Source organism: Lathamus discolor, chromosome 4, assembly GCF_037157495.1.
Source record: "Lathamus discolor isolate bLatDis1 chromosome 4, bLatDis1.hap1, whole genome shotgun sequence".
NCBI lineage: Eukaryota > Metazoa > Chordata > Aves > Psittaciformes > Psittacidae > Lathamus > Lathamus discolor.
In genome coordinates this window covers 44,324,600-44,344,989 of record NC_088887.1, presented here as the reverse complement: position 1 = coordinate 44,344,989, position 20,390 = coordinate 44,324,600, and the positions used below count along the sequence as shown (strand labels likewise).

Here is a 20,390-nt window from a genome sequence, read left to right as displayed (position 1 = left end):
TGGGATTAAGAGAGACAAAAGAGGAAAGAGTTGGGAGGTTTTTGTTAGTTTTGTTTTTGTTTTTCACCTTCCCAACCATATCCCCTAATCATACATGCGTTTGATGGGTTGAGTGATGTTTTCTTTTAATAAATAAATGTTTCCCAAGAATGTCTTCAGCTGTCATATTGAGCCTTCATGTTTTGGTTTTGTTTCTCCCACGCCCAAATATCTGCAGCTTATCCTTATACCAAAATAGTACATAAGTTAATATGTGAGAAAGGTGGACACCATTCTTGGGACTGCATGCAGTGTTTCTCAGGCAGCATATACTGCTGTCTTGCAGCTGGGCATTGGGCATTCATCATCATTGAACTTCTGCAGTGACAAAAGGCATGGGAAAACTAACATTCATTGAAGCTGATTTTCAAGGGAAAGATTTCATTTCATTGTCTGTCCTATAGGGCTCTCCTGAGAGTGACTTACTGTAAGCAGCAAAATTAGTGTAGCTCTAACTACTTCATCATGAAGGCTGTGGAGAATCAATGAACGTTATTGCTGATATGAAAATTTTTGCTGGTATTAGTCTCAACTTACCAATGTGGCCACCCATTCATTCATTTTAATATCTAGCTGAGTTCATATCAAAACAAAAATTCATGGCTTGCATCCTCCACATGTAAAATAGCAAATTATCATAGAATCATAGAGGGATTTAGGGTGAAAGAGGCCTAGAAGTTGCCTGGTCCAGTTTTTCACTTCAAGGAGAGCTATACTTGAAGTTAAATCCAGCTTCAGAGTTGCTCAGTACCTTGTCCAGACATGCTTTTCCTCACATCCTTGGCCTGGCCTTCCTGAAGATCTTGTAGCTCTCCATCAAAGCACTTAATCATGTGCTGCCATGTGTGGCACATCTCTGCAGTCACTGTGAGTTCACAGGTTTCTAAGACTGTAAGATGGACTTCTAATTCTTCCTGCTTATTTCCTGTGCTGCATGTGTTTGTGTGGAGACATTTGAGATGGACTCTCAGTTGTGCTACCTTGAAGGGGAATGTGGGAACTTCACCATTATGCTGTCCCCTGGGTGTCCCCTCACTGCTCCTTTACTATGACTTCTCTCCAGGTTGTGGTCACCATCCCCAAAAGGCCTAGCATAAAGTCCTCCTTCTTAGGTTAGCAAGCCTGATGGGAAAGATGCTATTCCTCTGCTTTTGGCAGGTGGATCTTACTGCTTACCTTGTTACTGAGGAGAGCAAAGGATCAGTTCCCTCAACCTGCTGGCAACGCTGCCTCATGCAGCCCAGGATGCCATTGACCTTCTTTGCCATGGTGGCATTTCGCTGACTCACGTTCAGTTTAGTATCCACCGGTTTGTGTCATGAGCAAGCTTTTTTTGATAAATCTAATAATTCAAGCTGAGGGTACACTCCACCCCATCATCCAGATCATTAACAGCTCTCAACCTCCAGGCTACACTGCTACTAACTGATTTCAAACTAGACTTTGTTCCACTTTGATCACCACCCTCTGGGCCCAGACGTTGCAGTTTTCTATCCATTAAGTTTTTCCAGCCATTGGCTTGTAGTACTCCTTTCTTCTCTAGGTTTAAGTACCCTGTGTTAGCTGTGCTTTTCTCCCACAAATATACTTACACATTCTCGGTTGTCTTTTTTCTTGGTAAGAGACTGCTCTTCAAGTTCTGTTGCTGTTATGTGTTTTTTCAAGGCCTCGAAATATTGTTTACAGCTCTTCAGCATATCAGTAATTTTTTTTTCTTTTTTTTTTTGTTGTTACTTTAACTCTGTGTGTTCTGGTATCATTCTCACCAGTACTTTTGAAGAAATTAATCTCAGTACTCATACACAGTTTCTCAGTATTGAATCTCCATATCTTGCTATGTCTGCTTTTAAACCTTATGTTGAATAACTTACCTACCATGACTCCTGCAGTCGTTCTGCTCATTCTGTAGGTGTGAACTGTAGTCTTTGTTCCCAGTGCGTTGGTTTTGTTTTACTGTACTAACATGCATTTTGTTTTGAATAAGCAGTTTACCAAACCAGTTTCCTCATGCTTATCATTATTTTCTGTTCTGCTTTTGTCATTTGTAAATCTTAATTGAATTGATTTCTCTCCTCTGCTAATCACTGATGTAAATGCTGAAAAGTGTGAGTGTAACCTTTTCTTTGTGATGCATGACCAGAATCCCTTTCTATCCCATATTGACAAATGCTTACTTGACTGTCATCACTTTGTGATTCATGGATAATTGATTTTTTTGAGATGCTTCAACTTTGCACCTCTTAATCCATTTCACATGTACTTTATTAACACTGCGTAATGCTTATTCTATTGCAGTGTCCTTTGGAAGTAAATCAAATACCGTTCAAGAGATTAGTTATAGTACATCTGCCTTTCTAAGCTAAACTTGTAATGTTATGAAAAAATGAACTTTAGTGTTTGTTTGGGGCTCTTCTGTATAAAAGCATATTGGTTGATGTTAATTACATGTCTGTTCTTAAATTCTTGATCATTAAAAATCCCTATCAGTATTTCTGGTTGGTTCTTTTTTTCACAAGTTATAGTGTTAGATTGGTGCATACAAATAGTTATATGGATCATTAAGGTGTACTTGTATAACTATTTCAAAAGAAATTAGTATTTTGTTACATACATGGGTCTCAGCCTCTTGAGGTAACTTCAAGCATTGGTAAGTCCAGCAAGTAATGGATCTTCTTAGCTCTAATAGGACTACAAAGTTCAAGCATTTATTTTATGAATATGCTGAATTTTGAAGGACTATTGAGTATTTTATTGCTAATAAACCAAAAGATGGTTCTGTATCTTTATTTTGCTGCTACACTGTAACTGTGCTTATTGGTGGATTTTTTTTGTGATATGAACTATTTTGTTTTCATCATATTATAGACTCAATTCTATGTTCTTAGTTGATAGCTGTCTTAATTGTTCTTATTAGTGTTCTACTTCAGAAAACTTTTGATTTATGCCAGCAGAATTCTGCTTTCAGTCTCTATTTGTTACACATCTGGTTTATATATTCTACCAAGTTAAAATTTGCTTGTAATTTTCTTTATGTTAAGAAAAAGGTCTTTCAGGTTGATTGGAACAGCTCTTTTCTCTTTTACCCATATGAAATATAATCAGGTTATAATACTGGTTGTTCAGTAGTTGCAGTCTTCTACTCCAGTAATTTAATTTTTCTTTACGTGATGTAATGAAATTCAGAATTTGTTTCAGATGTTTTTTTTTTTTTTTTTTTTTTTTTTTTTATTCAGTATTCTCTCTAGATTTTAGAAAATACTAGTTCTAGAGATTTGGAACAACAGGTATGCCTACCACAAACTCAGAGCAGCAACACCATAGCAGAAAAATCTTTCATAGCAGACGGGAAGTAACAGGTAACCTGTTATGCTCTTTAAAGGATGCAGTTGGAAAGCTCTCTTGGGCCAGACCAATTACAGTATTGAGCAGTTGACTGTAAAGGTCTTGCAGGTCTCAGCATCAGGTAACATTTTAGAAAATGAAGGATAGTGTATTTGAAGGACCATACTTTACCTGCTGTTTATATGCAGTTTGTTCTTCCTGAATGTGATTTGCTAAATAACTTTTAGTGTTATGTTATGTTATGTCTTCTGGCCCAACCATTCCACTCAAAACAGGTCCAACCTTGATGTTAGGCCTGTTGTTCAGGGAGGTTCTACAGTCTATCTAAGGAAGACCATTGTGGATGCAGACAGATCAGTCCTATGCGGCCCTTTTTCCTACTCTTAATGTGGCCGTATTCATCCCCAAGTAGTCGTGCAGCCAGTTCCAGATGGTCATGTCCACTTCTGTGATAAAGGAGTACTGACTGGCTTCACGTAAGTCCAACTGGAAATATTTTTAATAATCTGTGGTTTACATAGTAATATCTATATCTAGATATTTTTATACTATATTTATATCTATATGAGTTTATATAAATTATTATATCTATATACCAGGATGGTGGGACGGGAGGGAGGAGAGGAGAGGAGAGGGGAGTGTCTGTGTATCAGAGACCTTTCAGCTTGAGGCTTGTCAAGAACAGCATCCAAAGGATTGCACTGATTTGATTCTTAGTATTTTCTTTGCTGCTGCTACCATGGCTGCTATTACTTCCTAAACCAAACCAAAACCCTTTATATTGTTGTTTTCTCTGAACACTTGTACTTCTAATCTATTAAATACTGCTTTGAGGCTAGTAAGAAGAAAAGTTTGTCATGGATTACAGTTGGGAAAACTTAAGATTTAAAGCTTAACACATTATCACATTTCAGATGTGTAGCTCTCCATTTTGTATGCCAAATCTGCCTAAAGCTGAGTTCTAGCTGAAATTTTAATCTAACATGGATTAGCACTTTTTCAAGATTAGAGAAAACGTGTCTACCTTAAACTAATCCACAATGGCTCTTCTGAGATGCTGCTTTTCCTTTCTCCTTCACTTGGGTGCTTGAGATCTAACAGGTCAGCCTAGATTGTTGAGTGCTTTCTGTTCTTCATGGCAAGTTCCATTTATAAGCCCTTGAAAAAATAAGAGAAAAGACTATAAACGCTCTCAAAATTCCACCTCCCTCTGACCTCTCTTGTTACAATATCTGGTCATACAGTGTGTCATGTATGGAGATTTTCCCTCAAAACATGTTTGTAACATGGGTATTGATATGGCATTGGGTACCAGATGTTGCTGAAGTGAAGAACTATGCAGATCTGAAAACTGAAATGGGAAAGGAAAATTAAGGTGAGAGGGAGGCAGAACAAGAGCTCTCTTTTCTCAAAGAATACGCAGGTCTAAGGGAAAGTTTGAGAGGAACCTGAGAGGACTACAGGAAAGAGGTTTGGGCAGGTATTGAAAGTAGTTACAGGAGTGTATGGGTAGCTGAGAGGAGACTGAGGATGAAGTCTGACCATCTCAGAACACTTACCAAAAGGTTTTTTGAGACTTCTGAGTGTCTTGCTTGATGCTCAGCTTAATTAAGTAACAGTAGAAGGAAGAAAATAGTGTCATTTAAGGTGGAGTTAAGTAGGGTAGTATGTTTATCTCAGAATAAAGTATGGTACAGATTTAAAAAAAAAAACCACCAGAACACAAAAAACCCCTCCAAGTATGATTGCAAGAATTGAGATTAGATGAGTAAAGAGACCAGAACTGGCATATGAGAGTGGAGCTGCACATGAATTGGATGTAGAGGAAGCTAAAAGCAAAGAAGATGAATTCAGCCAAATTGGCTGAATCAAAATGTTCAAATGGGGTATCTGCTGGCTAAACCCCTGGATGGATGGGCAGGTAGGCTTGAAATAGTATGAGGAGGCAGGCATGGATGAAGATTGCCTGTGGAAATTTTGATGAGAAAAGCAACATATTTTATTTGAGTGTGATTCCTTTAATTAAAAAAAGTACAAGAAAATTCCTAAGTCTTCATCTGCCTCTGCTATAGACAGACAGGGGGCAAAATGTGTGACTTGCAGAGAAGATAGAAATTCACTGTTCTTAAGGGTTACTCAAACAAAAATTGGTTATTTCAACCAGCAAAATCTGTGTATTCCTTTAAACCCTGTTTTGAGGAAGAAAGGGCAGAAATACGGATTATTTATTTTTTATTTATTTAAAAATAGAAAAGGCGTCCTGATACTGCAGAGTTGGATTACAGATTACAGTTGGGTCTACTCAAACTTCAGCAGTGTAGACCTTGAAGTTTCACTGAAAGCAGATTCCTGAGGGGAGCTACTGTTGTGGTTCTGTTGTGAGTCCTTTCAGTAAACCAGAAGTGATTTGTCCAGCAGCATGGAGGATTTGTTAGCAAAGGCAGTAGTGAGTTTCATCTCCATGAGGCCAGATCCAGTTGCCTTTACTACTTTATTTTCGTATCTTTCGTGTTAATACATACTCCTCAATGTTCACAATGCATAGGGGTGCAGCAGTGGTCTTATGTTGCAAACCTGTTTTATCCTAATGGCAGTCCAATAATTTAATGAGAATTAAAATACAGATGTAGTCCTTTAACTGTAAATTGACATACATGATTTGTATGTACAGGGAACTGAAATGAGAATTACAGTGATTCCTGATTGCATGCTTCTTGCAGCTTAATGTATTTTTCATATACTCTTTATGTGAACATCCATTGCTGAAGGGTGCCATTGTGTTTTGTAGGACCCATATTCATACATCTGATGACAGAATTTGGCCATTATAGAGGTATAACTTGTTTTTATTAATGCTATCATGAAAATAAGGCTCTCAACCATTCAGTCAGTTCACTATGGCATAATAAATATTTCAGCACAGAAGTCATGCTCCAGTAATACATAGCAAATTTATTGTGAAGTCAGTTAGTAATATGTATTAGACTGGTTTTAGAACATTTTTTTTCTTAAGCAAAATTATTTCTCTGTATTTGTAACATATTCCTGAAGTAATTTTGTTTTAATGTGGTTGCTTGAAGTCATAATAGAAGCCTACACTGTAACAATAAGTTCCTTACAATTATAAAGAAAATAAGTTAAAATTATTAGTTTATTAAGTATAATTCTATTTGTAGGCAAATGTTTTGATACAGTAGGTCTTCTGTTGCAAACCACCCATCTGAAAATTTGAAAGTAATTTTTTCTCTTTCTAAGCAGTTGCTTCCTCTCTGATTTTGGTTTTTAATCGTGACTTGAGCTTTCATGTCTTACTACTGCTGGCAGTGAGAGAACTTGAGCACTAAATAATTTACTTAATTGCCTGCTATACAACAGCTGCTAATATTTAAAAAAAAAACAAAACACACACACACAAAAAAAAAAAAAAACGCCCAAAAGATGCCATCTCATCTTTAGGTATGCTATGGACAAAAAAAGCACAGGCAGGGTAAGATGACTGTAGCTACCCTGTCTGCTTGGCACTGTCTTCCTCCTCCCCTGTCCCTCTCACTTTCAGTTTTCAGTGTAATGAAGAGCAGGAGAACAATATTCTGTAATTAAGGATTCCATTAAGTTGAAGGAAAGAGCAAATGGAGTTGTTTGTTCTCCTAGCTGAAAAAATTTGTCTGGGGTGGGGGTAAGTGGTAGTAGTGTAGAAAGAGAGAGAGGTGGGTGGAGAGTCTAAGTCAGGGCTGTTTGTTGAATATACTGTTAAGGACTGTTACCATCCTAATTAATCAAGTTAGAAATTACAGCTGTAGTCGGTTTCCCCCCAATTCTTGTTATCAATTTTCTTCTCTTTTGAGACAAAGCAAATATAAATTTTGTGTTCATTTGTCATTCGTTCTTTGACTTCAGCATCTCTGAAAATAACAATGTAGCACAAAAGACCAGTATTTACCTAGTTGTAATGTGGGTTGCCATGGTGTTTTGCAAATTATTGCAATTATGTTCACCATGCGAGTCGCCCTTGGTAACTGGCGAAAAAACTGATAATCCTGTTTTGAACAAAAGGTCAAATTGCTGAATAGAAAGTCTTGATTAACTAAAAGATGTACAAAGTGGAATTATTTCCTACCATTCAGAAATAGTTCTTGATCGGGTTTGGGGGAGGGGGTGAGTAAGTACATCTGATTACTGAAGTACAAAGCATTGAAAGGATGTTGTCTTGAGCCTTTCATGTAGTCTTAATGGTGGCTTTTTTGTCAAATTTACCCATTTGCGGCATTGAAAGAGGCAGCTGCATTTAAGCTTGAGAGATGGTGCTTTTTCAAGAGTTCAGTGCATGGAAAGTTCTCAGCAGTATCTGCAGTTTACTATTAGACCTTCGGCTATTAAAACTGATGTGCTGCATTTGAGCCCATAGCTCTTGGTGCTTGTAAAACCCTCTGACTGATGATCTAATAAAGTGCTCTTACTGGACAATCTCTGATCAGATACTTTAGAAAAAAAATAAAAACCACATAACCACAGCTCTGAAAAGGATGGGGTAAAAACACAGAGCTGTAGAGAAAAGTTGGCTTCTATAATCTGCAGTGGAAACATCAGTAAATATGACTGTGGTTTTAGTTTAAGTACTTTAAAGGCTCCAGGAATATATTTTATTTACATTTGCAAAAGTAAAAATCAGTCTGAAAAGATTAAAAGTTCTTCATAATCACCAGTCCTCAACAACTGCATGCAAACATATAGAGGGAATATCCTCTTCCATCGTCATATTCAAAACACTCTGATGGATTTCCTGTGCTTTAATGCTGTGAATTTCCTTTCGTTTTTCCTGTCTTTTCCTGCTGGGGGTGGGTGAGGTAAGAGGTGAAGAGGATTAAGCGTTTTTTCTCTTTTAATTATTTTACTTTCTGTTTTTAAAGAGGTACCTGGAAATTAATTCTTAAAACTTTGGAGAGCTTGTGTGAGAGCAGCATGAAAGCAAAGTAAACCTGAACAAGTTTGTGGGTTTACATTCTGCATCACCTAGCAACCCCCTGGCTCAGCCAGTTCTCTTGTCTGTCCCCAGTCCTGTTTACAGACCATTCAGACTGCTCTTCGAAACCATGAAAGATATTCAGTTTCATTAGTGCCATTCTCAAGGAGAAAATAATTAAACTTAAATGAACAAACACTGCTTAGTGATGCTTTAAACTCTTCTAGTTTAAGGTGATGAGACCATTGAGACCACTTTCTCTGCCATTACCTTTCACACCACTGAGCTCCGCTAAATTTACTTATCCATGTATATATGTGCATTATAATTTGTTAAGTTTTCAGAACTGTATTAACTTTTTAAAGTTTTCATAACCATATTGCAGAGATAAACATTTCACATAAGCAGGCTTTCTGTCTCTTTACCATCTTGAAGTGTATACTTGAGTTGACAAAACTTAATGCCATGTACATGAGTAAAATGTTCTGCATCACACCTAATGTGATATTGAACTTCCTGCAAGGTAAGTTAAATCTGTGACAGAGGAAAGATTCCAGGTCTGTACAAATGTTTGTGAGGAGAGGGAAGAGGACAGATTCTGGAACAAGCTGGCGCAGGGGGGTGTGATTTTAGCTTTCTAACCAAAGTAGAGGCACATATTTTAAGAAATCTTGAGTTCTTAGTGTTTGTATGTTGCCAGATTCTTTAACAAGCAATATGTGAATGGGCTGTATGAGTTCTTTGTGCCTTGTTGGCAGTTGACAGACAAAACAAGATTTATTCTGAAGCAAGGTACTGTACTTAGTTGTGACCTATTACAGTCTAAGAATGTGGTTTGCTTTGAGTTGTCTGAATAGAGAGAATATTTTGCAGAATGGACTTGAATATCCTTCTAGAGGTTTGAACTCTCCATACAGACATTTATAAGACATCTTTCACTGATCCTTTTCTCAATGTAGTTTTTCATAAGTAGTCATTTTAAGTATTGTTTCTCACACATGCTTGCTTGAAATCCCATTTAGCTGTTTTCAGATTGTCTTAAGTAAAATAAAATTGTTGGTAATTGCTGGTTCCCTTTGTGAGTGCTATGTTAACCTATGAACACTTGTGCTCTACTTTTTAATGTTTTTGGTGCCTAGAACTTTATTTTACTGAAGATAAGACCAAAGTATTGGCTTTGATTTGAAGAAAAACAGAACATACTTGATAATGGAGTTTATAATCTACAACTGTTCAGGGTGAATTTGTTCACTTGTGGTGCTATTACATGTGTTTAAGTGAGGGCTACTGTTTGCATCAAACCTATCATAAGGGTTTGGAGTGCTCTATTATCCTTTCAGCAGGCTGATGACAGAGCCCGGTCTTTGCACAAATGAGATCAATAAGTTTCAAATAACTCCTATGAAATGGCACGTGACTGTACACTTAAAAATGTCATACTTAAAAAGAAAAATCAATTTTTAATAATATGTAAAACTCTTACATTGACCTACAAGATATTTTTCACTTCTGTCTTGTTAATTTTTGTTTAAAGCATTTTTTATGTTACCTTAAGCATTTGGGTTCTTTTAGGCGGGAATAGGGTGCATGTCTTGCTTCTCACATGATCTCCTGCTTTGATTCCTCCCCACCCCTGAGACTTTTAACGGTAAGACTGATATGACAAAAAAATACTCCAGTAATCTCTAGCAAATATTACTCTCAGAAGTTTTATTTCAGTCTTGTGTGTTTTCTTCTGAATTATTTTTCACTTCTGAATTAAGAAGCAGTTCAAGTTCTATTATTTTGGAGTATCCAAATCACAAAATACATTCTTGAAAATCTATAAGCTTTCATTTTCAGTAGCCTAGAAATAGGCATATTTTGTGACTGACTTCACAGTCAGGACCTTGAGGTACGTGAGTTGAAAGAAGTCCTTAAAAGTATGCTTATGGGACAGAATTTTGTTTTAGGGTAAATACTCTCAAGATTGTTCATTTTCTATAATATCCAAAGAGAACTAGATTTGGGTCTTCGGGTGTTTTACATCAAAGCCAGCTGCGTGCAAAAGGTGAGCATCACTTTTTGTAATGGCTACCTGGAAACCACCTCAGTGTTTTTATCATTCTGGTATCATTGGCTTTTTCCAAGATAGACAGACACTTTGTGTTCTTCTGAGAAACTTGGGTGGAATTTATTTCCTCTCTCATGCTTTTTTAAAGATAACAAGCTAGTGTAGCTACATTGCTCTCAATTACAGTTTGTCTAGTTGCTTTGGATCTTCACAGTCTGGTTCTTTGAAGGTGCAGTTCCTGTTTACTCCAGTTGCCTCTCTGTCAGTTTGGGCTGGCAGCTTTCCAGTGGGGAACTTGAGTGTCTCTGGGAACAGGAGGTGTCAGTAGATACTGTTTTGGAGAGGGTATCCTTCTCTTTTACCAGGAGTACTGTCTCATTGAGTGGTAAAGTGGTCATTTGCCTTCTACTAGGAAGTTATTCACTAAGATGCTTCAGTGATAACATCCATTAATGTAGTTTCTGTGATGATAATATTGGATATATAACCAGCCATCTCCAGGATCTGTACTGCTTTCAAGTAGTACACTTTTAAAAGCAATTCATGTCTCCCTGTTACTGTTCTTTCATTTAACAGTCAGTTCTGTTTTTCCTGAAGGATCACATTAATCAGCCTAGATAATGCTGAATTCAAGAGGAGCATAATGAACGATCCAGGAAAGGAATTTCCTTTCTTTATAAGAGTTTTTTTATCCATTCCATCCCACAGCTAAATTCAGATCATTTATATAGGCCAAAACTCAAGAAGCTCTGAAAATGAGAAAGTGCTTTGAGAAGGAATTGAAATTGTATCTTCAACTTCCACTGAAGTGAGGCAGCATGAAATGGGGTGTGAAGTGCTGTAGTCCCTGTTTACTTTTTGACTAAATTGGATGATCAGGTAGCATCAGAGTCTAAAAATACTCATATTGAAATGTAACTTGTTTTTTTCTGGATGAGAAACTAGCTACAGTATTGAAGAAGAAAAATGAATCTGAACTTAATGGCCAAGAGTGAGCAGATAAAATAGTTCCTTACCATTACTTGTGATCTGAATAGTCATATACCACACTGCATCTATGATCAGGTCTCTTAATGCACTACAGTTAGCTTTATGTATAAATTTTAGGAACGCATTTCAGTTGTTACTATAATGGTTACTAAAACTATTTTCATTGCTTCTTGAAATTTAAAGCCAAATGTACACAGCACCTAACAAAATGCCAGACAACATAGAATAAGTATTCCTTAGGTAAGGGATTTGAGCTGTAGAATAAATTTATAAAGGAATATATGTAAAACTGAGGTGCTCCACAGTTCTAAGCTTATGCTGCAGTATCGTTCTTTTCAACTAGAAAAAGCTTGGCAGCATGTTTACCATGGTACCTAGCCCACTTTAAATAAAAAGACAAAAACTCTAGTCAGCCAGCGTCAGTAATAGATTCTTGACCCAGCTCCTTTTATAAAACAATTTATTTGAAGAGTCTGTGAAAATATCAAGGAACTTATTACTGGGAGGTGATTAAATGTTGCACTTAGAACAGCAGTATAAAGCCTTAAAACAAAACATCCTCAAATATAATCTTTGGCTTATATACTCAGATTCGAGTATAAATATATTAGAGAGCTTTAAGAATTTTTTTTTTTTTTACTAAAAAATTTCAGTTATGCCTGGCAGTTCAAGAGAACTTGCACACACTCTTCATTGTTAAATTATTTTACATTTTGAAATTCTAGGATGAAAATCAAACATATCTTTTCTCTAGTAAGTGATCTCTTGAACCTAATGTTAGGACTTCTGACTTAGTACAATTTGATCTCTTTGTAGTAACATACTAAAGAAGTGGAAAGAACTTTTACAGTAATTTTTTGTTTGTCTTTTGCGAAGTGGAAAAGAAGATTGGAATGACTAGTATATCAATAATGATGTCTATCCATGTACTACTTTGAGATCTAAATGTGTCTCAACCTACTTACTAAAGAGGCTTTGCTGGTCTCCTAGATTTCCCTCAAAGATATAATAACATCCTTTTCATAGTCTCACAGATATTTATTATTTAGTATTTGAAATATTTAAATATTTTAAATATTTATTATTTATATTTATCACAGATATTTATTGAGAAACTCTTTCAAACAATGAATATGCCTTTCTTATGTTTGGCAGCAGTAGAGGTTGTTCTTTGTAAAAGAGGTTTTCTGAGGTTTTTACCAGGTACGTTTCCGCATGAAAAACTAAGGTTTTGCCTGAAGCACCTGAGTTAAGCTGGACTTCACATTGTGCTAAGGGGATGAAGTTTCCCATGTGAAATCTTATTTCACTATTTAAGATAGCATCCCTGACCTGAGGGGTTTCTTCTTGGGATTGTAGCAGTGGTAGGTAGGTGTCACTTGAATCTGTGTTGTCTACTGAAATTCCAGTGTATGACACTAGGTCTCACACTGTCATCTGGATTTTCATTACTAGTGGGATCTCATCAAGATGGTGCAAGTGCATTGGATCAGGTCACTGTTGTTACTAGAGTATTTCTTTGCTCTGAACAGGCAAAAAAGCAGATTAGCAGTTGAAATTATTTAAATGTAATTGGGTTTCTGGTACACAGCAGAGAAACTTTCTTAACTTCACAGCAATAGCTCAAAGTTTAAGTTGCTATTGATAACCACCTTTGGTGTTTGAAGTGTGAAGTTGTGATGTAATTCTCAAAAGATGTAGCTGCCACTAATAGTCAGACACTTTCCAAATAATGTACAAACCGAGGTTTTGGGTCAAGTTCTTATTCCTGAGATGTTGTATAGTACAAAAGAACATTTGTCTATCTGCTCCCCCAGACATTCAGACATTTACAGAAGACACAGACAGGTGAAACAGGAAGAACTGGCCTGTGATACAGAAGTTACTGCAAACGGAACCGATAACTTGCAGGGCTCTAAGTCATGTCTGCTGGTGCCACAAGAAACTTCATATAAAATATTTCATAAAATCATCTATCTTTTAATATTGCAGGGGAGTATCAGAAGATCTGATAGTTTACCCAGGAATGCAGTGATGGTGAAACCTCAGCCTTCCAGGGGATTTAAAGCCTCTTTGATCAGATTTGCCCTGCTATATTCTATCCATAATAATGGATATTGTCAGGAAAATGGGATTTGAAGCCTCTGGTGTTGGAATTACTGGAAATCATATGCTTTTTTGAGTAGTCTGAAAGGAAAGGTCGTTTTGAAGTTAGAGTGACTAGATTAGTAAGTCACAATGATAGCAGAAAAATTTCATTGTGTTGTCTCGTTCAGCTTTCCAGAAGCTGGTTTGCTGATCAGTGACATGACAGCAAGCTTTTGCTGATTCAGTAGGAAAGCATGTCCAGATTGGTTTGTGCACTTCCCTTCTGGAGGATTTGGTGATTTAAGGTGATAATTTTAGTTCTACATTGAGGAAGCTGTGGGTGTTTGGATCCAGTATGCTTTTGAGGTTAGGTATCGCAGCCATCTGGAGATTGGATGTCACCCACCAAGATCCCATTTTCAAAAATCCACATTAAGGTTGTCTTCAACGGAGAGCAAAATTGTAGAGAAGCAAGCACTAATTACATTTGAAATTCAGCTCCCTAAGTGTCTGAGAGTGACCTCTGAATAATTTTCAGTGCTTCCAGTTTTTTTCTTTTACTACTGAATTCTTTCATTCCACGTGAACTTCTAAAGCATTATGGTCCCTCCACATCCAGACTGTCTGAAGGCGGGGACCAGATACAGAACTGAAATGTAGAGAAGCACATCCAGTCCTTCAGGGTAGCAGACAACCAAGCTACATTGTAAACTGTAATTTGTAAAAACTATTAAGATAAAGCTCGATAAATGTACCTTGTTGACTCTTGCAACTTCAGCTTGAAAGGCTGTTCCAAAATCACTTGCCTGTGTATTTTGGGTTAATATTTATAATGCTTGTTGATCACTACAACGCAAGAGGCTAATTCTCAAGAACAGACTTACAAAGAAAGAAAATTACTTTTGACTTGCAAATTTCTTGCCATTAGCTACAGTTTGTGGACATAGTACTCTTTAGGGATTTTCTTTCGTATTGTGCATTTACTTCAGGGTTAGTTTGGGGTTTTTTTTGCATAGAATTTTTATATTTTAGAATGAATTAAGCATTTGTGGACAGAATGTTTGGAAATGCTAGGGTTTTTTTCCCCCTATGAACTTGTATTTCATTTCCCACAGTGTTGCAGATAGCAAGTAGAGCAAAACCGAAGGTTTCCTAATATGATTTTGTTTGATCTGTTATAAATTAATTTACAGAGTCAGTGATAACTGCTGGGAAATAAAGGATTGGTTTTGTTTGGTCAATGAAGACAACAAGCATGGATCAAATAAGGGTTAGCAATAATGCACTTGAACAAATTGAATCGGAACATAATGCATGTATTGAATTTGATTGCAACATGCATGTCCATGGAAAAGTTTTTTTGTTTAAAACAAATCAAGGCTATGGCTTAATTACCAAAGCAAAACAAGAGACATAAAGAGCTACATGTTTCTGATACTGCATTTTTCAAAAATAGCTCCCTTCACACAATTATCTACATGTTCAATTTCCATGCATAATAGCAACAGATATTGTTGTCATTTGTTAAGAGAGATTAACAGATAGTAAGTACAAACAAGCGCAAATAAGGCCTGAATGGAGAGGTGACAAAGAAGAAAAACCTCTTTAATGTTAATTATAACTGGTAGGAAGTCTGTACAAATGACATTAACTGTTTTCTATATGAGTAGAAGGGATATTTAGTTAGTATCTATGCAACAGGTTAGGTTTTTTTTTCTTTAGGCAACACTTAGACCTCCATATTTTAAATATGATGTATTGAGAAATGTACTGTTAGTTAAAGTTGAATGTTTTGATCATTATTTCTTAGTAGTTGAAAATAAGTATAATAATAGTAAGCTGTTACATTTGAACACTTATTTTTATCCTAAGCTACTGGTTTTAGTTTAAGCAGGGTTTTTCAGGGTTTTTTCACCTGTATTTTGTGACCAGCAAAGTTTCCAGTGCTGTCTTCAACAGTGACTGCATTAGACCAAAACAATTGCATAAAGAAACTTCAAATGCATTCAGTGGTAGTTTGAGTGGACCATCTATGCATTCCCTTGTAAGATAGTAGGAGCAATACTTTGCAAGTGGTGTACTCCTTTGTTTCTTAATTGTTAGCCAAACATGCCAGTAGGTAGGAGAAAACACAGTTGCTGTTATCATGCATTATTTTCATGGTTGTCTGTGAGTATTCTGCTCAGCTGAAGCTGGGATGCTGTTCCTGTTCCAGGCTTTGATTTTTCAGTTGTGCTTGAATTCCCTAACTAAGCACCTTACTATCTGGCAGTTTTCATACTTTGTTTTTCTAGTATAAGAAATTGTTTCAAAGTTCAAATGTAGTCATTTAATATGTTTTGAATCATGAGTGTTCTCTTTTTGCCTACAGAATCTTTTCATAGTTACAGCTGAAACAATTGTACTCTTAAAACAGGAGAGTTTTGGAATGGCTGAAGGCACTTTCCCTCCACTCGTCCCCCTCCCTGCCTGGCTGCCTATTTTAAGGCCCTGTTTGTGTCAGGCTTCTAACAGATGTTTCATAGGAAGGTAGAGGTGCCACATAATAAACAAATATCGCATAAACAGCTTTCCACACAGAGCACAGATTTTGTCTCTAAGAATTAACTTGATGGAAGATCTGTGACAATTCATTATCCTTTCTAGAAATGTTTTTGTGTTTTCACTCACAGTGGCTCTAATGATAGTCTCAGTACTCACATGAGTGCCTGAAGATCTCAATGCTATCCCTGAGTAGCTTTATTTCAGTAGAAAGTTATTCCATGTCTATTAAAATTTAGTAATTTAAAAACTGCAGCAACAGATTAACACCTTTCTCTTTTAGAAATAAATCTTAGGTTCATTTGCAAAACCAAAGCTAAGGACTAGCTTTTTCACTCGAGGATCATTTGTCTGTTGACTACAGAAGATACAGGTCAGGTGTCTGTGTTTATGTCAGATCCTAAATTAGAAATTTTCATGGTGAAGCATCTGCTGATGAAGTAACTTAGTCTTGTTGGGTGGTGTCTATCTTTCTAATGTCACTTGTGAAATATTTGTCATAAATAATTTGGATGTGACATTGAAAGTGGTACTAGGACTTCTAGGGCAACAGCTGTGCAAGTGAACAAAATTCAGTCCACAGAAGCTTTCTGAATTTTTGAAATATTCTCACTGTGCAGTATTAAATATCTGATGATTTACATTGTTAATCTACATAACAGTAAAACAGTAGTGATTAGATACACTGATCATACTGTTTTCCAAAAAGCTTGCTTTGATTTTGGTGTAACTATGTTTTATTAAGAGTCCAGGGCAGGGTTTTCCTCTTCCCAAAATCTGTTAGGATCTTTTGGGAGATGCTTTTTTCTTTCTCCATTTACTATAAGCAGATCATAGGGTGACTATTTTAGTCTGGGTATCAGGCTTTTAAATATCCATAGTTGGTGAAATGCACTCTGGCTGCTTATCTTAGTTGACTTTTTCCATTTTTGCGTTACGGGCCCATGCACACGCTAAGTAGTGTTATATACCTTGCTGTTGGCATGAAGTTGCCCATAAAGTTGTCCTGTGTGTCCACATGGGCATAAGAGCTCCTTTCTGCAAGAGCAACAGGAAGTGTTTTGGTGGGCTTGGCACCAAGTGAGATAATACTGACATGGCTGGAGAAATGGTGAAAGAAGAGAGCTTGCTGGAATAAATGAATTTTTAAATGAGGTTTCATCTTAAAGACTGAATCAGACTTCTAGCACTTTCGAAAGTATTCAATTATAGAATAATATATTTTTAAGTTGAAGAAAGGGATAAAACTGTGTCGCGGTTTAACGTGAAAGAACACAGTCTTCAGAGAACAAGCTGCAAAAACAAACAAAAAAGTCTCTGCATACTCCAGTAAAGGATAGGAAAGACATTAAAAAGAAAAAAACCCACAACAAATAAAACCAACAACTGCAACAAAACAAGACAAAAACTTTAAAGAACAGACATCTTCAAAACCCATTTTAACAAGGTTTTGGAAAACGGAAAACTAAAGTTTTATGTATTCCTCTACCGAATTCCAAAGCATTCAAAATAAAGTAGCTCAAATACTTGTCTTTAAACTAAGCTACTGGCATAGTTATATTGAATCAGGATGCTGCATTACCGAGGTATAGAATATAGATTCAGTTTTGGCCATGCCAGTGAGGAAATAAAACATGTCATGTCTTATGAATAAATTTGCTTTGTCAGCAAGCCAGAATCTCCACAAAATGAAAGCCAGAAAAGGTGTATAGTTGCAGGCTTTTGTCACTGACTTGTAACCAAGATGGTGATAGTAACAGCATTGCTCTGGTTTGAGCTGTGGAAACTGGAAGGATAGGAAACATGATAGTAATTGGAAACCTGAGTTGCCCCTGTGGAAATTAAGTAGAAGTCCAGAGCCTAATGTTGGGACAGATTGTTAAAGAGCCAGTGATAAGGGAAGCAAGCAACTTTTTGAGTTGTCGTTACATTTGTAGTATTTCTGTCAAAGTACCAGGAATCCTGGTATGGTTAGATTAAACTCCTTTGGAGGAGCAACAGAAACACATTCTGGAAACAGACAGAAATAAACAGTCAATATTCCCAACAGAGAAATCAACAGCTGATAATCTGAAATGCAGAAATTGACAGTGTTGCTGCTTGTGGCTGGTAAAGCCAGAAACTGTTGGAGAAGAAAGACTTTGTGATACCAAGGTGACTTGTCAGTTAACAATGGAAGATTAAATCCTCTGCCAAATAATGTGAAGTGATGCAGATGCTAAAAACCCAATCTTAATTTTGCATACAATGTATTTACTTATTAGTGAAGAATAATTTTATAATTCTTGGATAATAATAAATACCTTTCTAGAAATGACTGCTTAGTGCTCAAATACTCAGTAGTGCTCTAGGCAAATGAAACTTACAGACAGAAGAGAGCAGAGGACAAGATGGTAAATACTGTCCTGTTTCTGTGTAAATTAAGTTCATTTGACATGCTGAATACAGTGTGCAATACTGGCTTCACCTTCCCCCCCCATTTGTCCCCACCCCCTCATTTCAGAGAGGACCTGGAGGAAATTCAGAGAAGGGCAACAAAGATGTGGAGTGGTTTCCATGCAAGGAACAACTAAGTAAATTAGGACTGTGGTTTGGATAAGAGTTTGATTGCAGATGATGTGATGGAGGTCTATAAAATCATGAGTGACATGGAAAAGGTGAATGCAGAATGATTATTCTTAGTCTCTCCTGATGCAAGAACTAGAAAGCATTAAAAAAAGAAAATCTTATTTTTTGTATTTTTTTTTGATGTGTTCAAGAAAAATAAGATACTTTTTCATATAGTGTGCAGTTGTTCTGCAGGGTGTTGTAGATGCTCGAAGTTTACATTGGTTCAAAAGCACTTCAGATTCATTGGGGTGGGGGTAGTAAAGCATCCATCATCACTGAATGTAGAGAGAGTGATTCAGGAGGTCCTTGAGCCATTTCCAAAAGCTGGGAAAATCTTCTGGAAAATTTCTGCTGTGTGCTTTCTGTTATGCTATTCCTTAGATATCTGCTATTGGTGGGGTTTAGAGATGAGGTGTGGCATTGGTTTAGCCTATGGTTGGACCTGTCACAAAAGGTACATCCTTACGAATCCCAGAAGCATTCTTTCTTTTGTACTCTTAAGAGAAGCCTTTTGTGTGTCTCCCTGTGCTGTCATAGGGCAAGCGGGCTCAGATTTTATTTCATTTTAACTCAGCAAATTGTTATTTTTTCCCTAAATGAGTCAGTTTATGTGGAAATCTCAATAGCTTTCTATTGAAAAAAAAGTAAAATAAACCAGAAGCATTTTTAAAAAGAAAGGAGAAAAGAAAGAAAGCTTCTGGCTGTTACCAGAAAACCTAAAGCTGGTTTTCCCCTAAAGTGCAAGCAAGGAAATGACACTTTAAAATTTAATTAGTTATAGGTCTCTGTGTCTTGCTGTCTGGTCTACAGAGTTGTGTAAAATAATTCTGTTACATGTTAACATAGTCCGAACTGGAGAAGAGCAGAGGTTTTGGTATATATTTCAAGGACGGGATGACTGCAGTGTACAGAACGTATGATTTTGAAGGAAGAAGACTTCAGCTTTGTTCCCCACAATTGATTATGTTACCTAAAAAAAGAACCTTCATCTCTTCATACATATTATAGTATATAGCTGTACATGTTATAGCTTCACAGAGAACATTGAAATTGGGGATTTTTTTCCTTCCTTGAGTATGATGCGTTGTTTAGGTGGTACAAAAAGAAGCTATAACTTGAAGTCATGGTAAAAATGTGAGTTTTTTTCTATGTCCTCCCTTTCTTCAGGGTTGGTTAATATGTGAGGAGCCAACTTGCCAGAATCGAACCCGCCGGCTTCCCCTGAGTTTTTCCCGGAGTGGCCCTGTGTGCCAGGCCTGCAGGAAGGCAGTTCTGAGACCAGAGGTGAGTGTTTTAAGACAAAGCTTTGACAGCAGTGGAGCAGGATTCTCCTGAAGCTCATCCTCTCAACTCTGCCTTTGAAAGGTAGGAGAATTAAGCAGGAATTTTTAATTAGTTTATTAAGTTAAAGAGGACTGTTTATGCTTTTCCTACTCCACATTTAAGCTGCATCCTCATTGCTGTGAAGGAGAGCATGCCATGCAGCTGCTATATTTGGAAATCTTCCAGCTAATGAGCGTTTGGTCAGCAGACTAGAATTTGCTAGAATGCTTCTGCCAGAATACAGGTAAATTAAAATAGACAAACAAAAACAGCCTTCTGAAACAAAACCATCTGCCTGCTTTTCTGCTGACTGGTTCTCACCTGACTGAATTTGGTGCTAAGGAGCTTGAAGTGGGCTTACATGTCATCTTCTGGGGGTACTCAAAGGCAATATCTATTTTCAGGAGAATCTCTGGGTTCTATCCGTTTGGATTTGGCTCTATG

General features: G+C 36.8%; 1 protein-coding gene across 1 annotated transcript in view; it reads left to right on the top strand.

Moving 5' to 3' along the window:
• POLA1 (DNA polymerase alpha 1, catalytic subunit) overlaps positions 1-20,390 on the top strand; it is a 195,462-nt gene that overhangs the window by 111,521 nt on the left and 63,551 nt on the right. Inside the window, exon 35 of the mRNA XM_065677248.1 lies at positions 19,791-19,907. Coding sequence (XP_065533320.1) covers positions 19,791-19,907 — 117 coding nt within the window. The remainder of the gene's footprint in view (positions 1-19,790; positions 19,908-20,390) is intronic.